The sequence below is a fragment of the Eucyclogobius newberryi genome, unplaced genomic scaffold (assembly GCF_026437365.1).
Source record: "Eucyclogobius newberryi isolate DKJ021-1_F unplaced genomic scaffold, fEucNew1.0.hap1 SCAF_12, whole genome shotgun sequence".
NCBI classification, from domain to species: domain Eukaryota; kingdom Metazoa; phylum Chordata; class Actinopteri; order Gobiiformes; family Gobiidae; genus Eucyclogobius; species Eucyclogobius newberryi.
Window position 1 is genome coordinate 25,194,654 of NW_027315746.1, and position 19,304 is coordinate 25,213,957.

General features: G+C 39.2%; 2 protein-coding genes across 5 annotated transcripts in view; both read left to right on the forward strand.

Moving 5' to 3' along the window:
• Positions 1-596: 596 nt before the first annotated feature.
• On the forward strand, positions 597-11,883 carry mapre2 (microtubule-associated protein, RP/EB family, member 2). Of its 3 annotated transcripts, XM_072441640.1 has the most exons (8): positions 628-705; positions 4,998-5,159; positions 6,911-7,038; positions 7,697-7,842; positions 7,917-8,133; positions 8,207-8,355; positions 8,885-9,043; positions 10,733-11,883. In XM_072441640.1, exons 2-8 carry the CDS (start codon positions 5,038-5,040, stop codon positions 10,826-10,828), a joined length of 1,017 nt encoding a protein of 338 aa, XP_072297741.1. In that variant the 5' UTR covers positions 628-705; positions 4,998-5,037; the 3' UTR covers positions 10,829-11,883. The 3 variants fall into 3 exon arrangements, with proteins under 3 accessions (XP_072297742.1, XP_072297741.1, XP_072297740.1); XM_072441641.1 differs by lacking the exon at positions 4,998-5,159 and having other exon boundaries at positions 597-705; XM_072441639.1 differs by lacking the exon at positions 628-705 and having other exon boundaries at positions 4,892-5,159.
• A 536-nt stretch (positions 11,884-12,419) lies between these two features.
• spidr (scaffold protein involved in DNA repair) overlaps positions 12,420-19,304 on the forward strand; it is a 32,740-nt gene continuing 25,855 nt past the window's right edge. For both annotated transcript variants that reach the window (XM_072441642.1, XM_072441643.1), the window contains exons 1-7: positions 12,420-12,605; positions 12,888-13,046; positions 13,121-13,184; positions 13,276-13,467; positions 13,529-13,671; positions 16,479-16,687; positions 16,950-17,044. In XM_072441642.1, the coding sequence (XP_072297743.1) occupies positions 12,591-12,605; positions 12,888-13,046; positions 13,121-13,184; positions 13,276-13,467; positions 13,529-13,671; positions 16,479-16,687; positions 16,950-17,044 (877 nt within the window). In that variant the 5' untranslated portion in view covers positions 12,420-12,590. The remainder of the gene's footprint in view (positions 12,606-12,887; positions 13,047-13,120; positions 13,185-13,275; positions 13,468-13,528; positions 13,672-16,478; positions 16,688-16,949; positions 17,045-19,304) is intronic.

The following is a 19,304-nucleotide window of genomic DNA, read 5'->3' on the forward strand; positions in this document are numbered from 1 at the left end:
TCCAGAAGCTCTGGCTCTGCACATTTATTATAAGTTATTTCCCTCGACCGATATTTTTGCAATTCATCACATAACTCTGTTTTGGCACTTTTAAGTGTACATAGACAGAACTTGTTGTAAAGTACCAATTATAAGACAGTTTCTTAGATTATTATTATAATACATGTTTGGTACCACATTCCCTTCTTATGTAGGTTGTTTTGGATCAAGACTAGACCTATATATTAAATTATTATATATTTATTATTTTTGGGTTAAACCAGTTTCAGGAACATTTAGGGTGCTTGTCTGACCTCTAGTGTTGATAAGGAGAAAAGCATTTGGAGTAATTGGCGTGGATATTCTTTTTGTTGAAAAAAAATAATTGAAAAGTCACATCCAAAACTTAAAACAAACATGAATAATGCAACACAAATAATTGATTATTTTAATGCTGTATTATCTGGGTAAAAAAATAATAATAAAAATGAAACCACAGGTATTCAACGCGGAACATCGTGGATGATCAACGCACAAAAACATGATTGGTCGCCAATAGAGCAGCTGCCACCACTCAGCCAATCAACAGATAGAGTGACGTGACTCTGACCAATCAGCAAAGCGTATTCTGTGAGTCGAACAAAGGGGCGTTTGAGGGTGTGGTGACTCAGCCGGAAAAGCATTTCTTTTGACATCTTGTAATTCTGCAAAAGGGACACTTCACGGGTGAGTAACACAACCTTAATTAGATATGCTTTAGCCAAATGCAAATATCATATTTTGTTGATAGAAACGCGAGGCTTCCGGCTCTTTTGCGTCGCTGCCGGTTTCAGTGCATGATGTTGTAGGGTCAGGGCATATGTCGCCAGTCACTGCTGGGACAAAGTCTTGGCTTTAACCATATCAGCCAGCAGCATAATCCTGAACGACACGTACTCTTTCACTCCTTAAGTGTCGCTCTTTCTTGTGCAGTAAGTAGTGTGGTTCAAGTCCTATGAAGGAGGTATGATTCTGTCTGAAGTTAGCTAGTTAGGCTACTCATGATGAGATTATAGGCGTGCACACATCTGGTTCACACAGCAACGACTGCAAGCCTGTCTCATTTAAAACCACTGCTTCTACTACAATGGAAATCTATTGATCATTACAAAACACTCTATAGTTTTTATCATTGCAGACTGAACCGAAATGGACCCTCATCTATTTATAGAAAGATCCAGATTCCACCCATTATAAGATGCCTTTTATGTCAGACAGTGCACATTTGCTTCTATTTTATTTAAGTTGGCATGCTGTATAAAGTAGGCTGCATGTACCATAAAGTAGTGTTCAGCTCACAGAAATGCAAGAACAGACAGGTCAATGGGCCACCTGCAGCAATTTCATGTCCCTCATCTTTAATTTATTTCAGTAAAAAGTAGGTCGAGTGTGGAAAGAACATTGAACCTGTCCCAATATTGCAATTCACTTTTGTCATTTTATGTATGATATTTAGTAGTAGTAGAGGTTTATTCAGTAATTTTACATCTTAACAAGAATGCACATAACAACCATACTAGAGAAATGACCGAAAGGGTTCAGGTTGAAGTAAAAAAACACAAATTGTATAATACCTAAGCCTATTTCACTTGAAAGTGCAGAATTCTGAGAAAAGCAGCGTGTCAGCATCAATAGGACAACACATAAGATTCTATGCATTACTTTATACAAACAATATATATGGATAATTCTAGAGTTCTGTAGTTTTCAAAAAATAACGTTTTATATCTCATTTTGAAGATATCTATTGAATATGACATTTTTACTGGTCACCCAGCTTGTTCCATATACTGACCCCTTTAAGAGAAATACTGTTACTTTAAATTAGTTCTGGTCTTGAATTGTTTGTATAGACCTGTTCTTCTAAGGTTGTATTGACTTTCTCTATGTTCAAATAACTTCTGTATACAGGGAGGGAGCAAGAGATTATACGCCTCCTACAACTCTACAGCTGTATTGACAAGATCAAAGAATTCTTTATATTTTTAAGTTAACAAAAATGTGATTTGTTGGTGCAAGATAGTCTGCAGGATTAACAATTTTAACAGCCTTCTATTGGAGTAAAATAATAGGATTAATGTTACTTTTGTAAGTGTATATTTCCATACAGTCATTTAAGTATGGAAGAAATAAACAATTGTAGATTAAGTGAATTTGAATGTATGTTCACAAGCCTTTTGCTTGGACAGTGTACGATTAGTTCATTGGGTTACTTATAAATTCACCTTAAACTGTAATGTTAGCCTATATCATTTTCATGATTTCAGATCTGTATTTTTATTTAGTTTAGTTTATAATTTAATTTTTAGGGACCATGTAGAGACACACTAATCTAAAATAGAAAGGTTTCTCTGATATTTCATAAATCAGCTCATAAGAAAGGAAACCATAATTATTTACAAATACTTTGTATCAACTTGATATTGAGAACATATATGAATAATAGGTTTAGTCGACATTAGTTTGCTGTTTGTAATATATTTATTTAGTTTGAACATTACTTTGGGAGAGATGCATATCCAAGCTCACTTGTAAAATTGTACATAATAATTTAAATATGTAAGTGTGTTGTGAGGGTATATTTTACGGGTGTATATATATATATATATATATATATATATATATATATATATATATATATATATATATATATATATATATATATATATATATATAAGTGTCGATTGCTATGGCAACAGTCCTAATTTTTCATCTTTCTGAAACCCATAGATGGGTCTCTGAAGATGTAAAAGCAAATTGTTGTACCACATAATTGTTGTGTCCTTAAAGTGCAGCCTCAGCTCTTATTGAATACTGAGATATTTCCCTCTCATACAAGGGAAAACAGTGGAAAAAGCATAGCTTCTTTATTATTTTTCTTGAGCCGATCAAAGCTGCTTTAGCAAACCTACTCGGATAAAGATGGAGCTAGCTAATCTATACAAATGTTAGGTTGTAGTGTACTTTATTTTTGTGATTTTGTAAGATCTGACGTCTTTGATTACGGAAAAATACTATATATTTTTTGTTTCACTTTGGGTTATTAGTACAGTATTGCCAGAATGTTACATTACATGACTGTGTCCAGAGTCTAGTTTTTACTTCTTGGTTACGCTTTTAGCAGGAATGTGTGCCCTTGACATTTTTATTACAGCCTTAAGTTTCAACTGCTACACAATCAAAATGCACAATTATTTTGATTCTATCTTTTGACTGTTCATGGCAATAAGATACACACATACAGACTTTATTGGCTATTTCCCATATAGGAATAATACGTTTATTTTGTACATTCCTAAAAAATATATTCCAAACGGTTGTCACAATCCACGCCTCCTCCCAAAGACATGTGACTAAAATGCCAAAGACACATCTGGGAATTCTCTATGGTTGTGCCAAATTAGCTTCAGTGAAAGTTAGAGAGGTAGGATAGGCATACATTTTTATTTTAAAATTGTGAATATTTAACTTGCACGTCTAATTGTTAAATCAAGATTATATATATTTAGTCAATAATATATAATACATAATTTACTGAAGCACTTAACGGAATGGAGTTGGCTGAAGATCAAGCAATTATATTCAACTTGGCCATATGGGGGCAGCACTGCTTCAATTTTCTAATACCAACTTAATGTGAAGGGAAGAATGTTTGAACCTGCTTTATCACATTTATTGAGACTTGACTATGTGCAAGCTCACACCAATAATCTACAATTTATTGCCTTTTTCATATTATCAAACGTGAGAAACGATGACGAGGCTACTTATTCACAAACATGTAGTTGCTTCCAATAATACAGCGGTGCTTAAGGTTAAGTTGATTTGTTTCAGATGTTTGATTGAAACTATCTGACTCATACTTAAAGGATTCTCTAGTCTACACGACACCACAAGAAAAAGATCAGATAACTGGAAAATGGAGACGATAAATGATTGCCCTAAAAATGCTATTTCCTTCACCAGACTGCATTTTGAAACCATTGCATCATAAATACATAAGATGACATTTACTGCATACCCATAGCATCATTCATCAAGCCCTTTGTTTTGATTGCTAACCATGCTGCAGTACAGTTATGAGCCGACTTCCCCTGGTTTAGTCTTATTTTAGAATATGCTTAGTCCAAATCTGTGCCTTTTTAGACATACTTGTCTTAAAAGTAGACATGCTGTGACAGGTTTGAGGAACCTCTGCCCTTTATTAACATCAACAAACATTCAGTCTTGTCAGATGAGCAATTACACGATTTTAATGAGCACATTTGAAAAGTGTAATGTTTGGGGCCAAACCATTTAAAATGGTCAATGAAGCATCTGAACTGGGTCACATTACACAAAGTGAAAGCTGACTCCTCAAACACTGAACAAACCCCAAACCAAGAAATATAAATGGATGTTCCAGTGAATAATTTCTAGTCAAATTAATAATCAAACAAATTCAAAACGTGTAGTTTAATTTACAATAATTAAGGGACCCTAGCCTTTGGCTACTAAACTATTAGATTGTAATATATGTGTTATTCAGGTGTTCAAATGGGGGCAATGTGCATAGGACAAAATCGACGTTTTACCAGTTCTTAATGGCATGTTTGGTAATCAAACGGAGTCTAAATATAATCTCATAAGTGCCATCTTCTTCTGCATGCGCATTGAGGATTGGCTGGGTGGGCTGCTTTTCCTTGATCAAGCCTGATTATGGCTGTTGTTACGGGGATTTACACTGCCGCTCAAAAGGCTTTCTGCATTGAGTAAGACACTGATTAGGCTGTTACAATCTATTTGATCAATATAATTTGGCGTCCTTCCTCCTCAAACACCTCCATAAGGAACAAGCAGCCAGCCCCATCGGTCACGTGGTCCCGGGTACGGCCGCGTCATTAGAGATTTGTGAAGAATAAGCGCCGGAGCTCCCGAGTCCTGAGGTGCGGCACGTTCTTAGCCTTTGCATCGCTGCTTTGTTTTTGTTTCCCGGTCAGAGACAGAACAGACTGTCTGTTCACCATTATAGCGGCCCAAATGCCCGGTCCCACCCAAGCCCTTTCCCCAAATGGAGAGAATAACAACGACATCGTGCAGGACAACGGCACCAACATCATTCCGTACAGGAAAAACACAGTGCGGGGCGAGCGCACGTACAGGTAAATACGCGAACATGCCGCATTGAAATGACTCTAGGACGGAGCCCGTTGCACAGAAGCAGACACTGCCCTCTTTTAGCCGCTTGTGTCGGTGTAGCTTTGCACCCAGCTGCGATGTCTCCGTGTCCAGCCCCGTGTCCAGCCCCGCGCTCAGCCCACTGTCATGTCGCCCCTTCACGGCTCACAGCTCCTCTTTACCGTTAGTATTACTGGGCATCATGTCTCCTCCCGCTGCCGTTACCGGCCACACTCACGCCCTTGTGGCGCTAGCGGCGATGTCATGTTCCTAAAACTGTGCCGTGAATCAGCGGCGCGCACAGAAGTAACCGCACGTCACACCGCTCCGAGTCCCGCTGGTTCATTCGGGGGGATTCAACGCCCTCGGCCCCTCGTCCCCGCGTCTAGCATCTTCCGTTTGTGACACGAGCCCTGAAATACCGCGTAGAATATGTTCAAGACCACATTTATACTGTGAGGCGCGTGGACGAGGCCCGGGGTCCGGTCCCGGAGCCTGCCCACCGGTGTCGGCCGCTTGTCTCCGGGCTAACAAAGCCTGCTAACGGCGCACATCCGCTTTGTTGACATGGGAGCAGAGGATGGCCCAGTTTCCTTCCTCCTGTCGCACAGAATCATTCAGACGAGCCTCCCTCCTGCTGCACGACCCCATTATTAACACCGAGGGCGTTTTATCCAGGGTTAAATCTGAGAAAACCTAGAAGATGAATCTGAAATGCAACAATAATTCTCATTTTGAGGACTTTCTCCCCCCCCCCCATTCAAAAGATTTGTTATTTTTAAATGGTTAATGGGAAACTGTTCTAATTCATCATTCTGAATGTCATGGATAGGCCTACTAAATGAATCACGTGGAAAGGAAAGTGTCATTAAACGTTTGTGAAGCTAACTGGAGGCACTGCTCTGTCTGAAGCTCTGTTACTTTTAAAGTCTGAGCTTGGTTTCAACACAATCTGACCATAAACTGCTGACTTGGTTGAAACTACAACAGATTAACTGATTTTGTGCTGTTAAACAAGTCCTTTTCAAATAACTTTAGAGTCAAGCTAGCTAGCATTAGCCAACTGTTTTTACTCACCGGACTATACATGCTTGGATTGATCCCAGGCTCCTGAAAATGTATCGTTGAAATCATTTATTTTTTATTTTCTTGAGATTTCAGACCATCGAAAACTGTATGGGGCTGTGTTTGTGTCACCGTGGCTACAGTGGAACTATCCTCCACAGAAATACTTGCAGTTCCCCTCCAGCGAGAGGTCACAGCAAAGTGTCAATAGTCAGTCACAATATACTTAGGTTTGAGCTCATGCAATGGTCCGTACGGTTGTGAAAGGGTCAAAAGTCATAATCCATAATATCATTTTGAAAGGAGTTCATGTATCTAATGTTACTGTTCTTTAATAAATAAAATATGCCGCCATGATGAGACCGGAAACTTGATGCTTTGCCGTAGTCACCCAAAACAACACGGTCCGCTGCAGTGACAAGTCAGTAACCGGTTAAAGAGTTTCATCGTGAGAACCGTTTGTGACAGCCGTATGAAACATTGTTGACTTCATTATCCAGCACATTGTAGCCTATTACATTTCACTTTGGCATTTGAAACAACACATTCACAACATAACTGAACAAGTCCTGGTCCTGTGGCCTTAATAAAAAAGATGAGTCTCATTTGGATGCATTTGGAATATGAGAGAATTTATTGTTGCAACTATGTTTTGATTTGTCTGTTGCAGCTGGGGGATGGCGGTCAACGTTTATTCTACCTCAATAACCCAGGAGACTATGAGCAGGCATGATATCATTGCCTGGGTCAATGATCTGGTCTGTCTAAACTACACTAAAGTGGAACAGTTGTCCTCAGGTGAGAACTTTTTGATAAATCGGATAAAGCTAGTAGTATCTGGTGTATAACGGCATAAACAACCTGTGGGAACGCGCACACCTCCTTGCCAGAGTTATCTAAAAATAAAGTTGAAGCCTGCCGTGTTCTCCTGCTGTAACCATGTAATCCAATTTCAACTACTCCCTGCTTAGATAACGCAGCCTACTTTTTGCGCACATGTTTTTTTTTAAATAGTCTTAGGAAATGTTGCTTCCTTTACATGGGATACATTCAGTAATTGAATCTTAATGAGTTATTCATGACTATTTTTGTCGGAGCACCTTGAAAACTAGATCAGTGGTTCCCAAACTCTTTTTAGTCTCGCATCCCGTGAGACCGCAATGACCAATTGTGCATCTCATATCCTAGCACACAAACTATCTGTGGACGCTGCAGACATTATGAAACAGTTCGGGAGCTTCAAATGATAAAAAATGTAATCAAATTAAGACAAAATGGACCTTCTGGATTAAGTACCGTAGCACAGTTTGGGGACCACTGAACTAGATCATAAATTCTCACTATGACCTCTGTAATGTCTCACTCTGACTATAAGCGTGGCATAAATTTGGCTTGTCTGGCTCTTGCTTGTTGCGTTTCATTATGATTCATACATTTGTCATTTCGTGCTTTTTAGGGGCCGCCTATTGTCAGTTCATGGACATGCTCTTTCCTGGATGCATCGGTCTTAAAAAAGTCAAGTTTCAAGCTAAATTTGAGCACGAGTACATTCACAACTTCAAAGTATTGCAACAATCTTTTAAAAAGATGAATGTGGATAAGGTGAGTTTTTAAAACACGCTTTTCTCTCCGTAAAGAAGTGTGCTTATGTAATTGACCTATGCTTTGTTTTATAGATAATTCCTGTGGAGAAACTGGTAAAGGGAAGATTTCAGGACAATCTTGATTTTATCCAGTGGTTTAAAAAATTCTTTGATGCTAATTATGACGGAAAAGAGTATGACCCCAAGGAAGCGAGGCAGGGGCAGGATGCACTCCCTCCCCCGGACCCGGGAGAGCAGATCTTCAACCTGCCCAAAAAGTCCCTTCATGCAGCGAGCTCCCCCACTGCAGGTACAGTGTCACTTTAGCATCACCAGAAGGTCAACTGTGAAAAATATATAACACTCTATTGATCTTGTTTCAGGAGCATCAAGAATGAGTTCAACAACCCCAAAATCTACTACACCAACATCTAGACCATCATCAGCCAAAAGGACCCCCACAGCAGCAGCATTTACAACTGCTAAAGGAGAAAAAGAACTGGAAGCACAGGTCATACAGCTCACAGATCAGGTACAAATTATACTCTATATATCTATATATATGTATGTTTTATATAATATGTTCAGACTTTATTTGAATATGATTGAGTCAAAGAGAGGGACATCAACCGTGTTCTGAGGAATGGTACTTTTACTGGAGTAGTTTTGGGCATCTAATTATTTCTTTTATTCATTTCTAAAGCCTTAAATATAGCAAGCAAATAACATCTGACAACTTCTGTCATCTGTATTTTGGCATCTTTAACAGCTGCTGTTGAAAATTCTTAACCAGATTATGTAATATCTAGTAAGACGTTTATTTAAGTGCAACCACTTATCATCTTATGAATGCAATCTGTCGTAGGAATAGTTTGTTAAAATGTACCTTGTGACCAAATAAGTTTCTAATTTCTATAGTAATCAGTTTCAAACTATCAAATCACACAAAGTCTCAAGACATTTGGATCTATACTCTTATCTTATTTGCAAACCTCAATATTTGCATGTTGCTTGAACTTTGTATCATGTTTATCATGTAAACTTCTTGTCCTTTGTTTCAGGTGAACACATTAAAGTTGGCATTAGAAGGAGTGGAAAAGGAACGGGATTACTACTTTGGTCGACTGCGAGCGGTGGAGCAGCTATGCCAAGAACAGGCAGAAGAAAACGCCCCTTTTGTGGACCAGTTAATGGAGGTCCTGTATGCTGCAGATGAGCAGGTGCGTCTACAGTACTTGTCATTTATACTGCCATCAATGACAAATGGAAGCAAATACCCTTGCAACCTCTTAACTATTTTTGTTTGTTTAAAAAAAAAAAAAAAAACGGGACAAGAGAGGGACTAGAGCTTTAGGATCACATCAGTCATGTAACACTTGGATACCAACCGCCATAAAACAACATTCTTTAGACTTCATTCTTTAGACCCCTTCCTCCCTGTACCGCCGTCACCTAGCAACAGAGACCCACCGCTAATGCTGATGCTGATGCTAACGCTAATGCTAAGACCACGGCACGAGAGGAAATGTTCCATCAAAATAAAAGAGGAAGAGGAAGTGAAGGCAATAATTGTGCCCCTGCTGGCCAATTGTGAAAATACACAATATCTGTAATGCACTTTTTTTCATGCCGTCTCGAGGAGAATATAACCCTGGGTTAATCAGACAATGTTGAGTTTTTCACACAATGGGTAGGGGGCGGTATAGAGTAAATTTGTTACATGGGTATTATTTATTTCCACTCAGACCATAAAATGCATTAGTGAGTGAAATATGAGCTCCGTAGATCAATTCCATTAGGCGTGACTTGTCCTTGAAAAAACAGGAAATTAAGCCTTTTTTAAGGGCGTGTTACGCAGAGACCGTAAGGAATGTCAATTGTTTTGAATATTTATTCAAATTCAATGTCTTTAGTACGATTTTGAAAAAAAGTCAAACATGGCTGCGCCACTTTGATTCGACATGGCTGACTTCCTGTTTATCATAGAGCGATGCTGCCAGGTGCGTTTTACTCATCAAAGGTAGCTCTATCACTGTCCCAAGTTTCATGTGCGTAGGCCAAAGATTAAGAGTTTCATGTTTTTTCTTTTTTGAACTAGTCTGCACTGTTGCGACGGGCGTTCTTGCAACCTCCATTTTATTCAAGTTCGGGCCGAGCCGATCGCGTCTATGTCCCCATGTGTGACATTCATCAATGTTCAGGGGGTCAAAAATGCCCGACTTGTGGCAAAATGAATCAAAAACCATGAATAAAAATAATAATAAGAAACAAGGCAAGAACAAAGAATCGTCGCATTCCATTCCATGGAATGGCTTGAGCCAATGAAGAAAAACTCAATATCTTCATCTATAACAAGTAATTTTTTACTACTTGATTTAAGTCAAATTAACTGTAATGAATTCATTATAAAGCCCATAATCCAATTGATTACATTTTAACCATTGTTGTTCCATCCATCAACAATATTTTTTTACTTTTTAAATTAATGTCTACTAAACTATGGTGTTGGTGAACTGCAAAATATTCAAATTATGACTTTTAAGTTGACTAAACGTTTTTAGAATGCGCCTGGAAAAGGGCATCAATCATGTTAGATCTGGAGGATGGTTCAAAACTCCTCCTGAATCTGCTCAAGTGTTGTGGATCCTGTGAACAGAAGCTCTGCAAAACTACAATACTATAAATGTAATCAAAGGTATAAACAATAATGGAAATCGCTGGATCCTATTTAATTTATTACCCAAATAGCTGTGGTAGCTTGATTAGTTTCCCAGAGTTTGTAATCAAAAAATCACATTTTCGTGGCAAAATCATGAGGATAGACTGTGGGTTTGTGCAAGAAAACCTTCTTTGTATCTAATTTCCCACTGACTCTGTAGTGCTCACATTCAATTTGTTTCCATTTTTAGGAGGGCGGTGAGCTGGCAGAGGGTGACGGCCATGACGAGGACCACCATGCACATCAGGTCCCAGATGATCAGCAAGAAGAACAAGACGAATACTGACTGTCACCCCCACAATCACACCACCTTTCAAATCTGTGAGAACTAACAAGGATTTTAATTTTCCACATGGTTTTGTTTTCATCTCAAAGACTGAGCACACGAAGCAATCGGCGTAGAAACACCATCACAATTTTGTACCCTCAACTCAACCGTTCCGTGTTTTTGTGACTTTTGGTGAACACTGTGGCGGCAAGTGACCCCCCCCAGCAGCAAACGAGCTCAGATCATCGCACGTTTCCAGGGGATTGTGTGGATAAATGAATTCAAATCCTAGTTGTGATGCTGCAGTTTTAGATGGGTAGCTTTTTACCCATGTGTTAACTTCGTATTTTTATTTGTTTTATTTCAAAGTCATCGTAAATAGTCAGACAATGCAATAAGTAAAGCTCATAGCAACTCTTATTTAAGCTCCCTCCATTTATTGCACTGATAGTTGATTCCAGTTCTGAACAATCTGTCCATTTTGTCTGTATTTATTATTAAGACTTAGGATTAGTGCGACTTAACTTAACAAGACATCTTCATGAAGGAAGAAAATGCAGTCATTAAACTATAGGAAAATGTATAGTAAAATGCCATCTGTGTATGATTAATGCCTTTCCTCACAATTTACAGAACTTCCAGTAATCTTTGTGCTTAATGTTACTCATGCCCTGTAAAGTGGAAAATGTATATTGGTACGATAAATATACATTCTGGTTTGTTTTTTCTTACAATGCAGCGTCTAGTGAGGTTAAAAGCTAATCTCATCTGTTTTTTTTAAACCGTTTTATTCAACAGTACATTGAATACGTTGCCACATTTTCCCCCATAGTATATCTATTCTTATTATTGCATTTACTAATATTGAACTGGTCAATGCACCGTAATACTTAAGTCATACATGTGTAAAGGATAAGGAATGTAAACTTGTACTGTCAATAATTAATGAATGGTAAATGTTTTTTTTTATGTCCCACTCTCATGCATTCCCCAAAAAATGTGTTGCATGTTTGCATTTTATTTGTGAATAACTTGACCTGCTTTTTACATATTTAATAAAAAACATATGTTAAGTGAGCCTTTGTTTTACGTGATTGAAATATGTTGAGATTTGGATGGTTGGGCTGTAATAAAAGGTTTGAGTTCAATGGAGTGTTGTTTGTATCAACATTTCCATCATCCAGGTGACGTGCGGAAAACGCTCATACCGCACTAAACCGCAAGATGGCGATAATAACAGGTTATTAGAAGTAATTCTGCTGCTGTAGGTTTTAATAGGATGTGTCCCTTATATAAATTAACCTGTTCATCAAATTGGGACATCAAAAACAAATTACTTTAATTTTACCTATAATAAATTGGCCATTGACACCATTGTAAATTCCATGTAATTACTGTTAGCATTAGCTCTGTTAGCATCAGCTGTTTAAAATATGTTACATTTACAGGCACTCGGAAAACTGAACACAGCACTTTCAAGTTAGTTGCTGGAGACACATGTAATAATTATGAGAGTAATTATGTTGCGACAACGCCTCCATTTTGATTTGCATGCCACAATTTGTAATTTTGGTTTATTATGACAACTTCCTTTCGCAACATAAGCGTGTTGAAGAAATATTTCCCACACACGCTACTCCAGTCAGTTCACGTTAGCGCGGTATCCCACGTTAGCATCCCGGTCACTCATGGATCGTGGCCCTTAAAATGTTCAATCAAAGTGTACATTTTGACACGGTGTAGTTTTAATGTACACTGTAGTTTTGAAAAAAGCTCCACCATGTCCGCAAGGAAGGTAAGATCATGTAAGACCTTGCGTAATTCGCTAGCAAACTCTGTGCCAATTGAACCGAATGCATGTTTATTAAAGTTGTGTGCATGTAAAGCCATGTTAAACAATAATACTTATAACAACAACAACAACCACAATCAAAAGCATCTGTCTAATATTTGTCACAAACGCTGCTGACGATAACAGTTAACTTTCTTTGTGTGCTTTGTGGTGTGATTGCGAAAGTTTGGTCAGTCAGTACGTTCTTGGAGCAACGCGTCCCTTACTGTTTTTTTTTAATTACAGAGGAAAAAATACTCCAAGGACATTAAGTGCGTTTTCTTTCCGGATGAAGTAAACCACAGTGTGCAGAAAGGTTCGAAGGACACTGCACTTTCAGTAACATCTTCAGACAAGAGTTGGGGAAAGTGTGGAGATAGTTTTTTGGATATTCCAGTCATAAAGGTAAACAGAATATTGATCTCTGCTCTGTTCTCCTTTGACTTCACCATGACATGTATGTAACCCATTTGTTACAGAAGCCCAAACCATCAGGAAGGACTTTATCTGCAATCAGAAAGCTGCCTCAGGCTCTTGCTTTAGGTGACACAGTGTTCTCTTTCAATGCATGTCAGATTTACTCAAAAAGCATAGGACAACCCATAACATTGCAATATATATTTCTTTTACACAGGCTCATGTGTTACTGAAGACGGTGAAGAGCCATTGCACATTGCATGGAGCGACAGCGACAAGTCTGAGGATGAGACCAAACAGCAACATGTTTTAAAAGTTGTTCCTAAAAAACGGTCGTTGAAATCTACAAGGGCTGTTGCTCCATTTCAGTCATACACCAGCGCTCTGAACCTGCTCACTGACAATAATGGTAAATACATTTTGAGTACAGTTTTTAGTTTATAACCACTATAACCATGTTTTTCTTGCAGAAGAGTCTCCCGTTATTGACACGGACAGTGACATCATTCAATCAGAGGAAGAAGGGGAAAGGGATAGTGGGCAACTCATTTCTGACTGTGACTCAAATGTGTCGGATGAAACACTGGGAGAGACCGCTCCTAACCCAACTAATGTAAGTATTATTTATGTTCTGTTTATTATGAATCAGAAGGTTTCATTACATGTGGTTGTTTTGTGGTTTCAATGCTGATTGGTCTTATAGATGTATCCAGTATTTACAGGCCATCAGGAATAGACCCAGCCTCAAAATGAATAGCACTGATTAAGACTATAAAATTAATGAATGCCAAGTTAGTTTAATGTGTTCCTGTCCTCGCGCCTTGGTTGTGACTAGGCCTGCAACCACTAGATGGCGTCAAAGTACTTTGAGAACATAACTGAGCTGCGTTTGACCTAAAGTTACTGCCTGCTGCAGTGTAGTCAAAGGTTTGCCTGTATTCACACTGGTCCTAACAGTAATATGTTGTGGATTCTACTGGTCTAGTTAATGATGTTGATGTTTTTAGCCCTTCTGTCATTGTTAAAACTGGATGGAGCTTTGCAGCACCAAAGTATTTTAGACTGAAGAGTTTGAACCTACCCCACGTTTCAAAGTTCACATGCTGAGGTTGATGTGACTGTGAAGGAACAGGCAGTTTAGATCACTGTAATAAAATATTCTTCAGCTACAGCTACTAAATCAGCGATTTGTTTTTATAGTATTTTGGTCAGGAGTCTGATTTAGCTCTTTTTTTGTTTTCAAAAAAGTTGACCCAAAATACAGACTTGCTCACCGGAGCTGTTTATCATTACATTGTTTCTTATTTTTTTACCATCTTTGATATGACTCTGGAGATTTCTATATCAATTTAGATCTGCATTGGGTTTATGTTTGATTAAAATATAAAGTTTTAATTACCGGTAATTAAAAAAGTTTGTATAATTAAGTCATAGCCAGGTTCTGTCCTGTAACTAGAAATCACTGTTTGATGTCAATAAAGTCCCATTGCCTCTTTACACTGCATTGTAAATGGCTGAATCAGGGCTGTTTTAACTCTTCCTTCTCAGAAGTCATTCAGAAATTGTTTGCCAAAGGCAGGGCAAACATGGGGAGAATGGGGAAGGAGTGGTGAAGGAGCTGAGCTGGTGAGGTGTAACTCTGCACACATCACTGGACATTGCTGTTTGTAATTGATCAGTTAGATTAATATGTGATGTGCACAATGTCGTGGTTTTTCATCATGAATGAAAAGGTTTTGTTAATGTCAAATTGAATGTTAAGTGTTCATTACATGTTACATGTTACTGAACATATAACATATTATACATATTAACATATTACAGTTAGTGGATATTTAATAGTTGTTATTTGAGTTTTAAGTGCGATACGAGCGGAAGCATGTAGACACTCCACTTCCTTTTGTCAGATTTAAGTCAGCATTCTGGGGTTGAGATTTCACATGACATGAATTGAGGCTTGTGGTCACAACAAAATAAAATCTCTTCTCTTTATTATGTTGAGCAGTAATATTTAAACTTATTTTGACTTCCGTTGTTATCGCAGCAGTGTGTTAACCTTTCTATTGGGGGGGAAAAAACTTGTACATCTATGTATACAATTTTTTTTTCTTATTTTGGAATTGCCAACTAAAACAAACTTCAAAACCACAATGACTGAATCTGCTCGTCATCAAATCAAACCGGACTGAGCAGGCAACAGTTTGACTTCACTACTTCTGATAAATGGAGTCTGACTCACACACAATGTGCTGCCAGATCATGGTGTTGTTGTACTGGCGCAGATTGCAGATAGGCGGCGCACTCTGTCTCAGGACAAAAAAGTGACCACTGAACATTGGCGAAAAGTTGACCCAAGGTTGTGGTGGAGAAGGCCTTGTCAACAGGACGGAAGTATAATCGTCTTTTTTTACTACTGCTTGTCCCAGAATATACTCTAGGACTTGACTGTGTTGTTACAATTCCTCTGAGCTGCTAAAAACATTTTTGAGACCACGCCAGGGACATAGTGTTCCTCCCCTCGTTCTGTCCCTCTCTCTTTCCAGTGTGTTGCAGTGTGACGTTTGCTGGCACGTGGCCTAGCAGGGTCAAGTTGATTCAGATAGAGCGGAGCGTGTTGTCTCTCACAGCCAGGTCGGTATGCTGGTCCTGCCTGCACATGACCGGAGCTCGCCTCGTTGGGATTTTTCCATGAGTGCAGAGTCCCTGAGGTGTGCTTCAGTGAGACAGCAAAAAGACTGCATTGTTGTGATATCTACGGTTTTAATCACTCAGCCGCTGGATGTTTTGTACTCTGAATCATGTACTTTATTACTTTATTTACTAATCACTACATTTTTATAGTATTTAGTATAATCCCACATGAACAAAGTCATTTCAAACGCCATGGATGGTTTAAATGAATTGGATAAAAGCGTTTTTGTTAAGTTATGTTGAGTGTAGATATCTAATTGTTTATACTTTTCTAGTCACATTTCTTTGCATTTTAGAGGATTATACTATTGCGAAAACAACTTTGACTTAACTACTTTGACATGCATTCTTAAGGTGAGTGAGCTCGCCTCTCCACCGAGCTGACCTGTAAGTTGTCTGGCGTCGTCACCTTCTTGTTTTTATGGACATGGAATCGGTCACCAGAAAAGTCACATAGTGGACCTTTTTTAAATGTTTTAATCAAGGCCAAAAAGATTTATGAAATGATTGTAACGCAAAACTTTTCTGAACTCTGTGAGAAGAGCATTAATTTGGAAAATCATTAGTTATACTTTTTCTGTTTTATACCTTTTCACACTGTTGCTTTAAAAATATATATATATATATATTATGGAATCAAATGAATAAAAAATAAAATGGTTGAATTAGACAAAATAACGTTGATTCTCTTTTTCTATTTAATTCTGTAACACTTTTTACAATTTACAGCCGCTGGAGCTGGAAATATCCGGCTACGAGTCCGACGATGCCAGCGACACGGTGACCTTCAATACAGCTGACTGCAGCGATGGTCGGGAGAGGTCGCTGAGCCGCTTGGTCAGATCTGCTCAGGCACTGCTGCAGACACCACAGAAAGTCACAGAAAAGCAGTCCAAGACCCCCGAGGACTCCGCCAAGAAGAGGAGGAAGTTTCAAAGGTCGGAAGATGTCTTGAAATATTGGGCGACATCGATCAAACACAGACACCAAACTGTCACAGCCAAGCGACACACACACTTTGTTTCAGTATTTCCACTGTGTAGTACTGTTAAAAGGGACACCTGCTCGCATCGTGTGGGTGTCAAATGTCATTGACTTCTCCAGACTCTACGTCGATCCATAATCTGATCAAAACATGCTTTCTCCCACTGGTGTCTGTGTAGTTAAAACATTGAATTTGCCTTTTATTTTGGTCCGCAGCGGGGGCTTGGCAGAGAGGCTTCAGCGACTACAGTGCAGGCAGAAGTCCGCCATAAGCTTCTGGAGACACAAGTCTGTATCTGATGCCACAACAGGTGATACAAGCACACCACTAGCAATGAAACGTGATTTACAAATGCATAGAGCAATTGTCAACTCGTTCCACAGCAGAGGTCAGAAGCGGCAAAAAGTGACAGGATGCAGATCACCTAGTTCTATTTCTGTGGTTTACCGTCGTACGCGTGTACCTCAGAGGCTAAAATATGACATGTTAGCAATGTTTCTTTCAGTTTCAGTTTGAATTGGTGTGTATTTATTAACCTAATTATTAATTTTTCATCTTTAGAGGTGTGATGCAACCTCGCTCTTTCACGCGCCCACGATTTACATTCGCCAAGTTATTCTTATTGTATTTCTACTACTGTTTTGATTTAGCAATATTTTCCGCTAGAAATAAATGACGGAATGACCGTGATGTTATGAGTTGATGAAAGTGAATGAGCCCCGTGTAGCTCGAATAGCAGTTCATTTTTAGTGACATTTTAATTGTTAAGGCACTTTAATCATCAAATCACAGTGAAGTTATAATATCAACCATTCTTTTATTTCTTCTAAACAATAAGACCTGTTCAATAGCTAAAACATGCCTATGTTATTTCAGATTCAATTATATCTAGTTATTTATTTAAGAAATTAATTAAATGTATTAAATTTCTGGTAAAACCTTGGACAATAGTTATTATTATTATTATTATTATTATGCCCTGTTTTTTTGTTTGTTGTAAAAAAAAAAAAGGCTTTTGAAATGCAAAGCTATAACATGCAAATAATCTTTTCCCACAAGCAGTCATGTCAAAATGCATCGCTATACAATTTTCAGATTCAATAGGTCTTAAACAATGATTTATGATGTCATATTAAAATAGTCCCTCAGGGTTCTTTTGTGTATCGTCAACAAGAATAATTCTGCACCGCACTGAGTACAGACCTGATGAAAATATTTTTTTAAAAAGTACTGCCAAATTGTTTCCTTATCATAGTTAGATTTATTTCTCTGGGGTATTGCTTTGATTTGCTCATCTCAAACTTTATTTCGTGTGCCAAATGCGTAGTTAACCAAACAAAATACCCCCAAGTCTTTTTGCATACGACAGAGAATGACTGTTTCACGTCCAGCTCTTCAAAAAGTGAAAAATACTCTCCTTCTACGATTTAATGAGCTCTACGGGGAATTAAAGCACATGGTTACAATCTGTACACTGACTCTCGAACACGCCACACAAACCTCTGAAATTCACAATACAAACCTCTGAAATGCACAACACAAACCTCTGAAATGCACAACACAAACCTCTGAAATGCACAACTCAAACCTCTGAAATACACAATACAAACCTCTGAAATGCACAACACAAACCTCTGAAATGCACAACACAAACCTCTCTCAAACGCACTACGCAAACCTCTCTCACGCACCACGCAAACCTCTCCCAAACGCACAACGCAAACCTCTCTCACGCACCACGCAAACCTCTCCCAAACGCACCATGCAAACCTCTCTCACACACCACGCAAACCTCTCACGCACCACGCAAACCTCTCCCAAACGCACAACGCAAACCTCTCTCACGCACCACGCAAACCTCTCCCAAACGCACCATGCAAACCTCTCTCACACACCACGCAAACCTCTCACGCACCACGCAAACCTCTCCCAAACGCACAACGCAAACCTCTCTCACACACCACGCAAACCTCTCACACACCACGCAAACCTCTCACGCACCACGCAAACCTCTCCCAAACGCACCATGCAAACCTCTCTCACGCACCACGCAAACCTCTCCCAAACGCACCATGCAAACCTCTCTCACGCACCACGCAAACCTCTCCCAAACGCACCATGCAAACCTCTCTCACACACCACGCAAACCTCTCACGCACCACGCAAACCTCTCCCAAACGCACAACGCAAACCTCTCTCACACACCACGCAAACCTCTCACGCACCACGCAAACCTCTCCCAAACGCACAACGCAAACCTCTCTCACACACCACGCAAACCTCTCACGCACCACGCAAACCTCTCCCAAACGCACAACGCAAACCTCTCTCACGCACCACGCAAACCTCTCACGCACCACGCAAACCTCTCCCAAACGCACAACGCAAACCTCTCTCACGCACCACGCAAACCTCTCTCACGCACCACGCAAACCTCTCTCAAACGCACAACGCAAACCTCTCTCAAACGCACCACGCAAACCTCTCAAACACACACAAACATGAGCTTTGACGTCGTTGCTGATGGAGGTGTGTGTGTTTGTTTGTTTGTGTGTGTGTGTGTGCTTGCA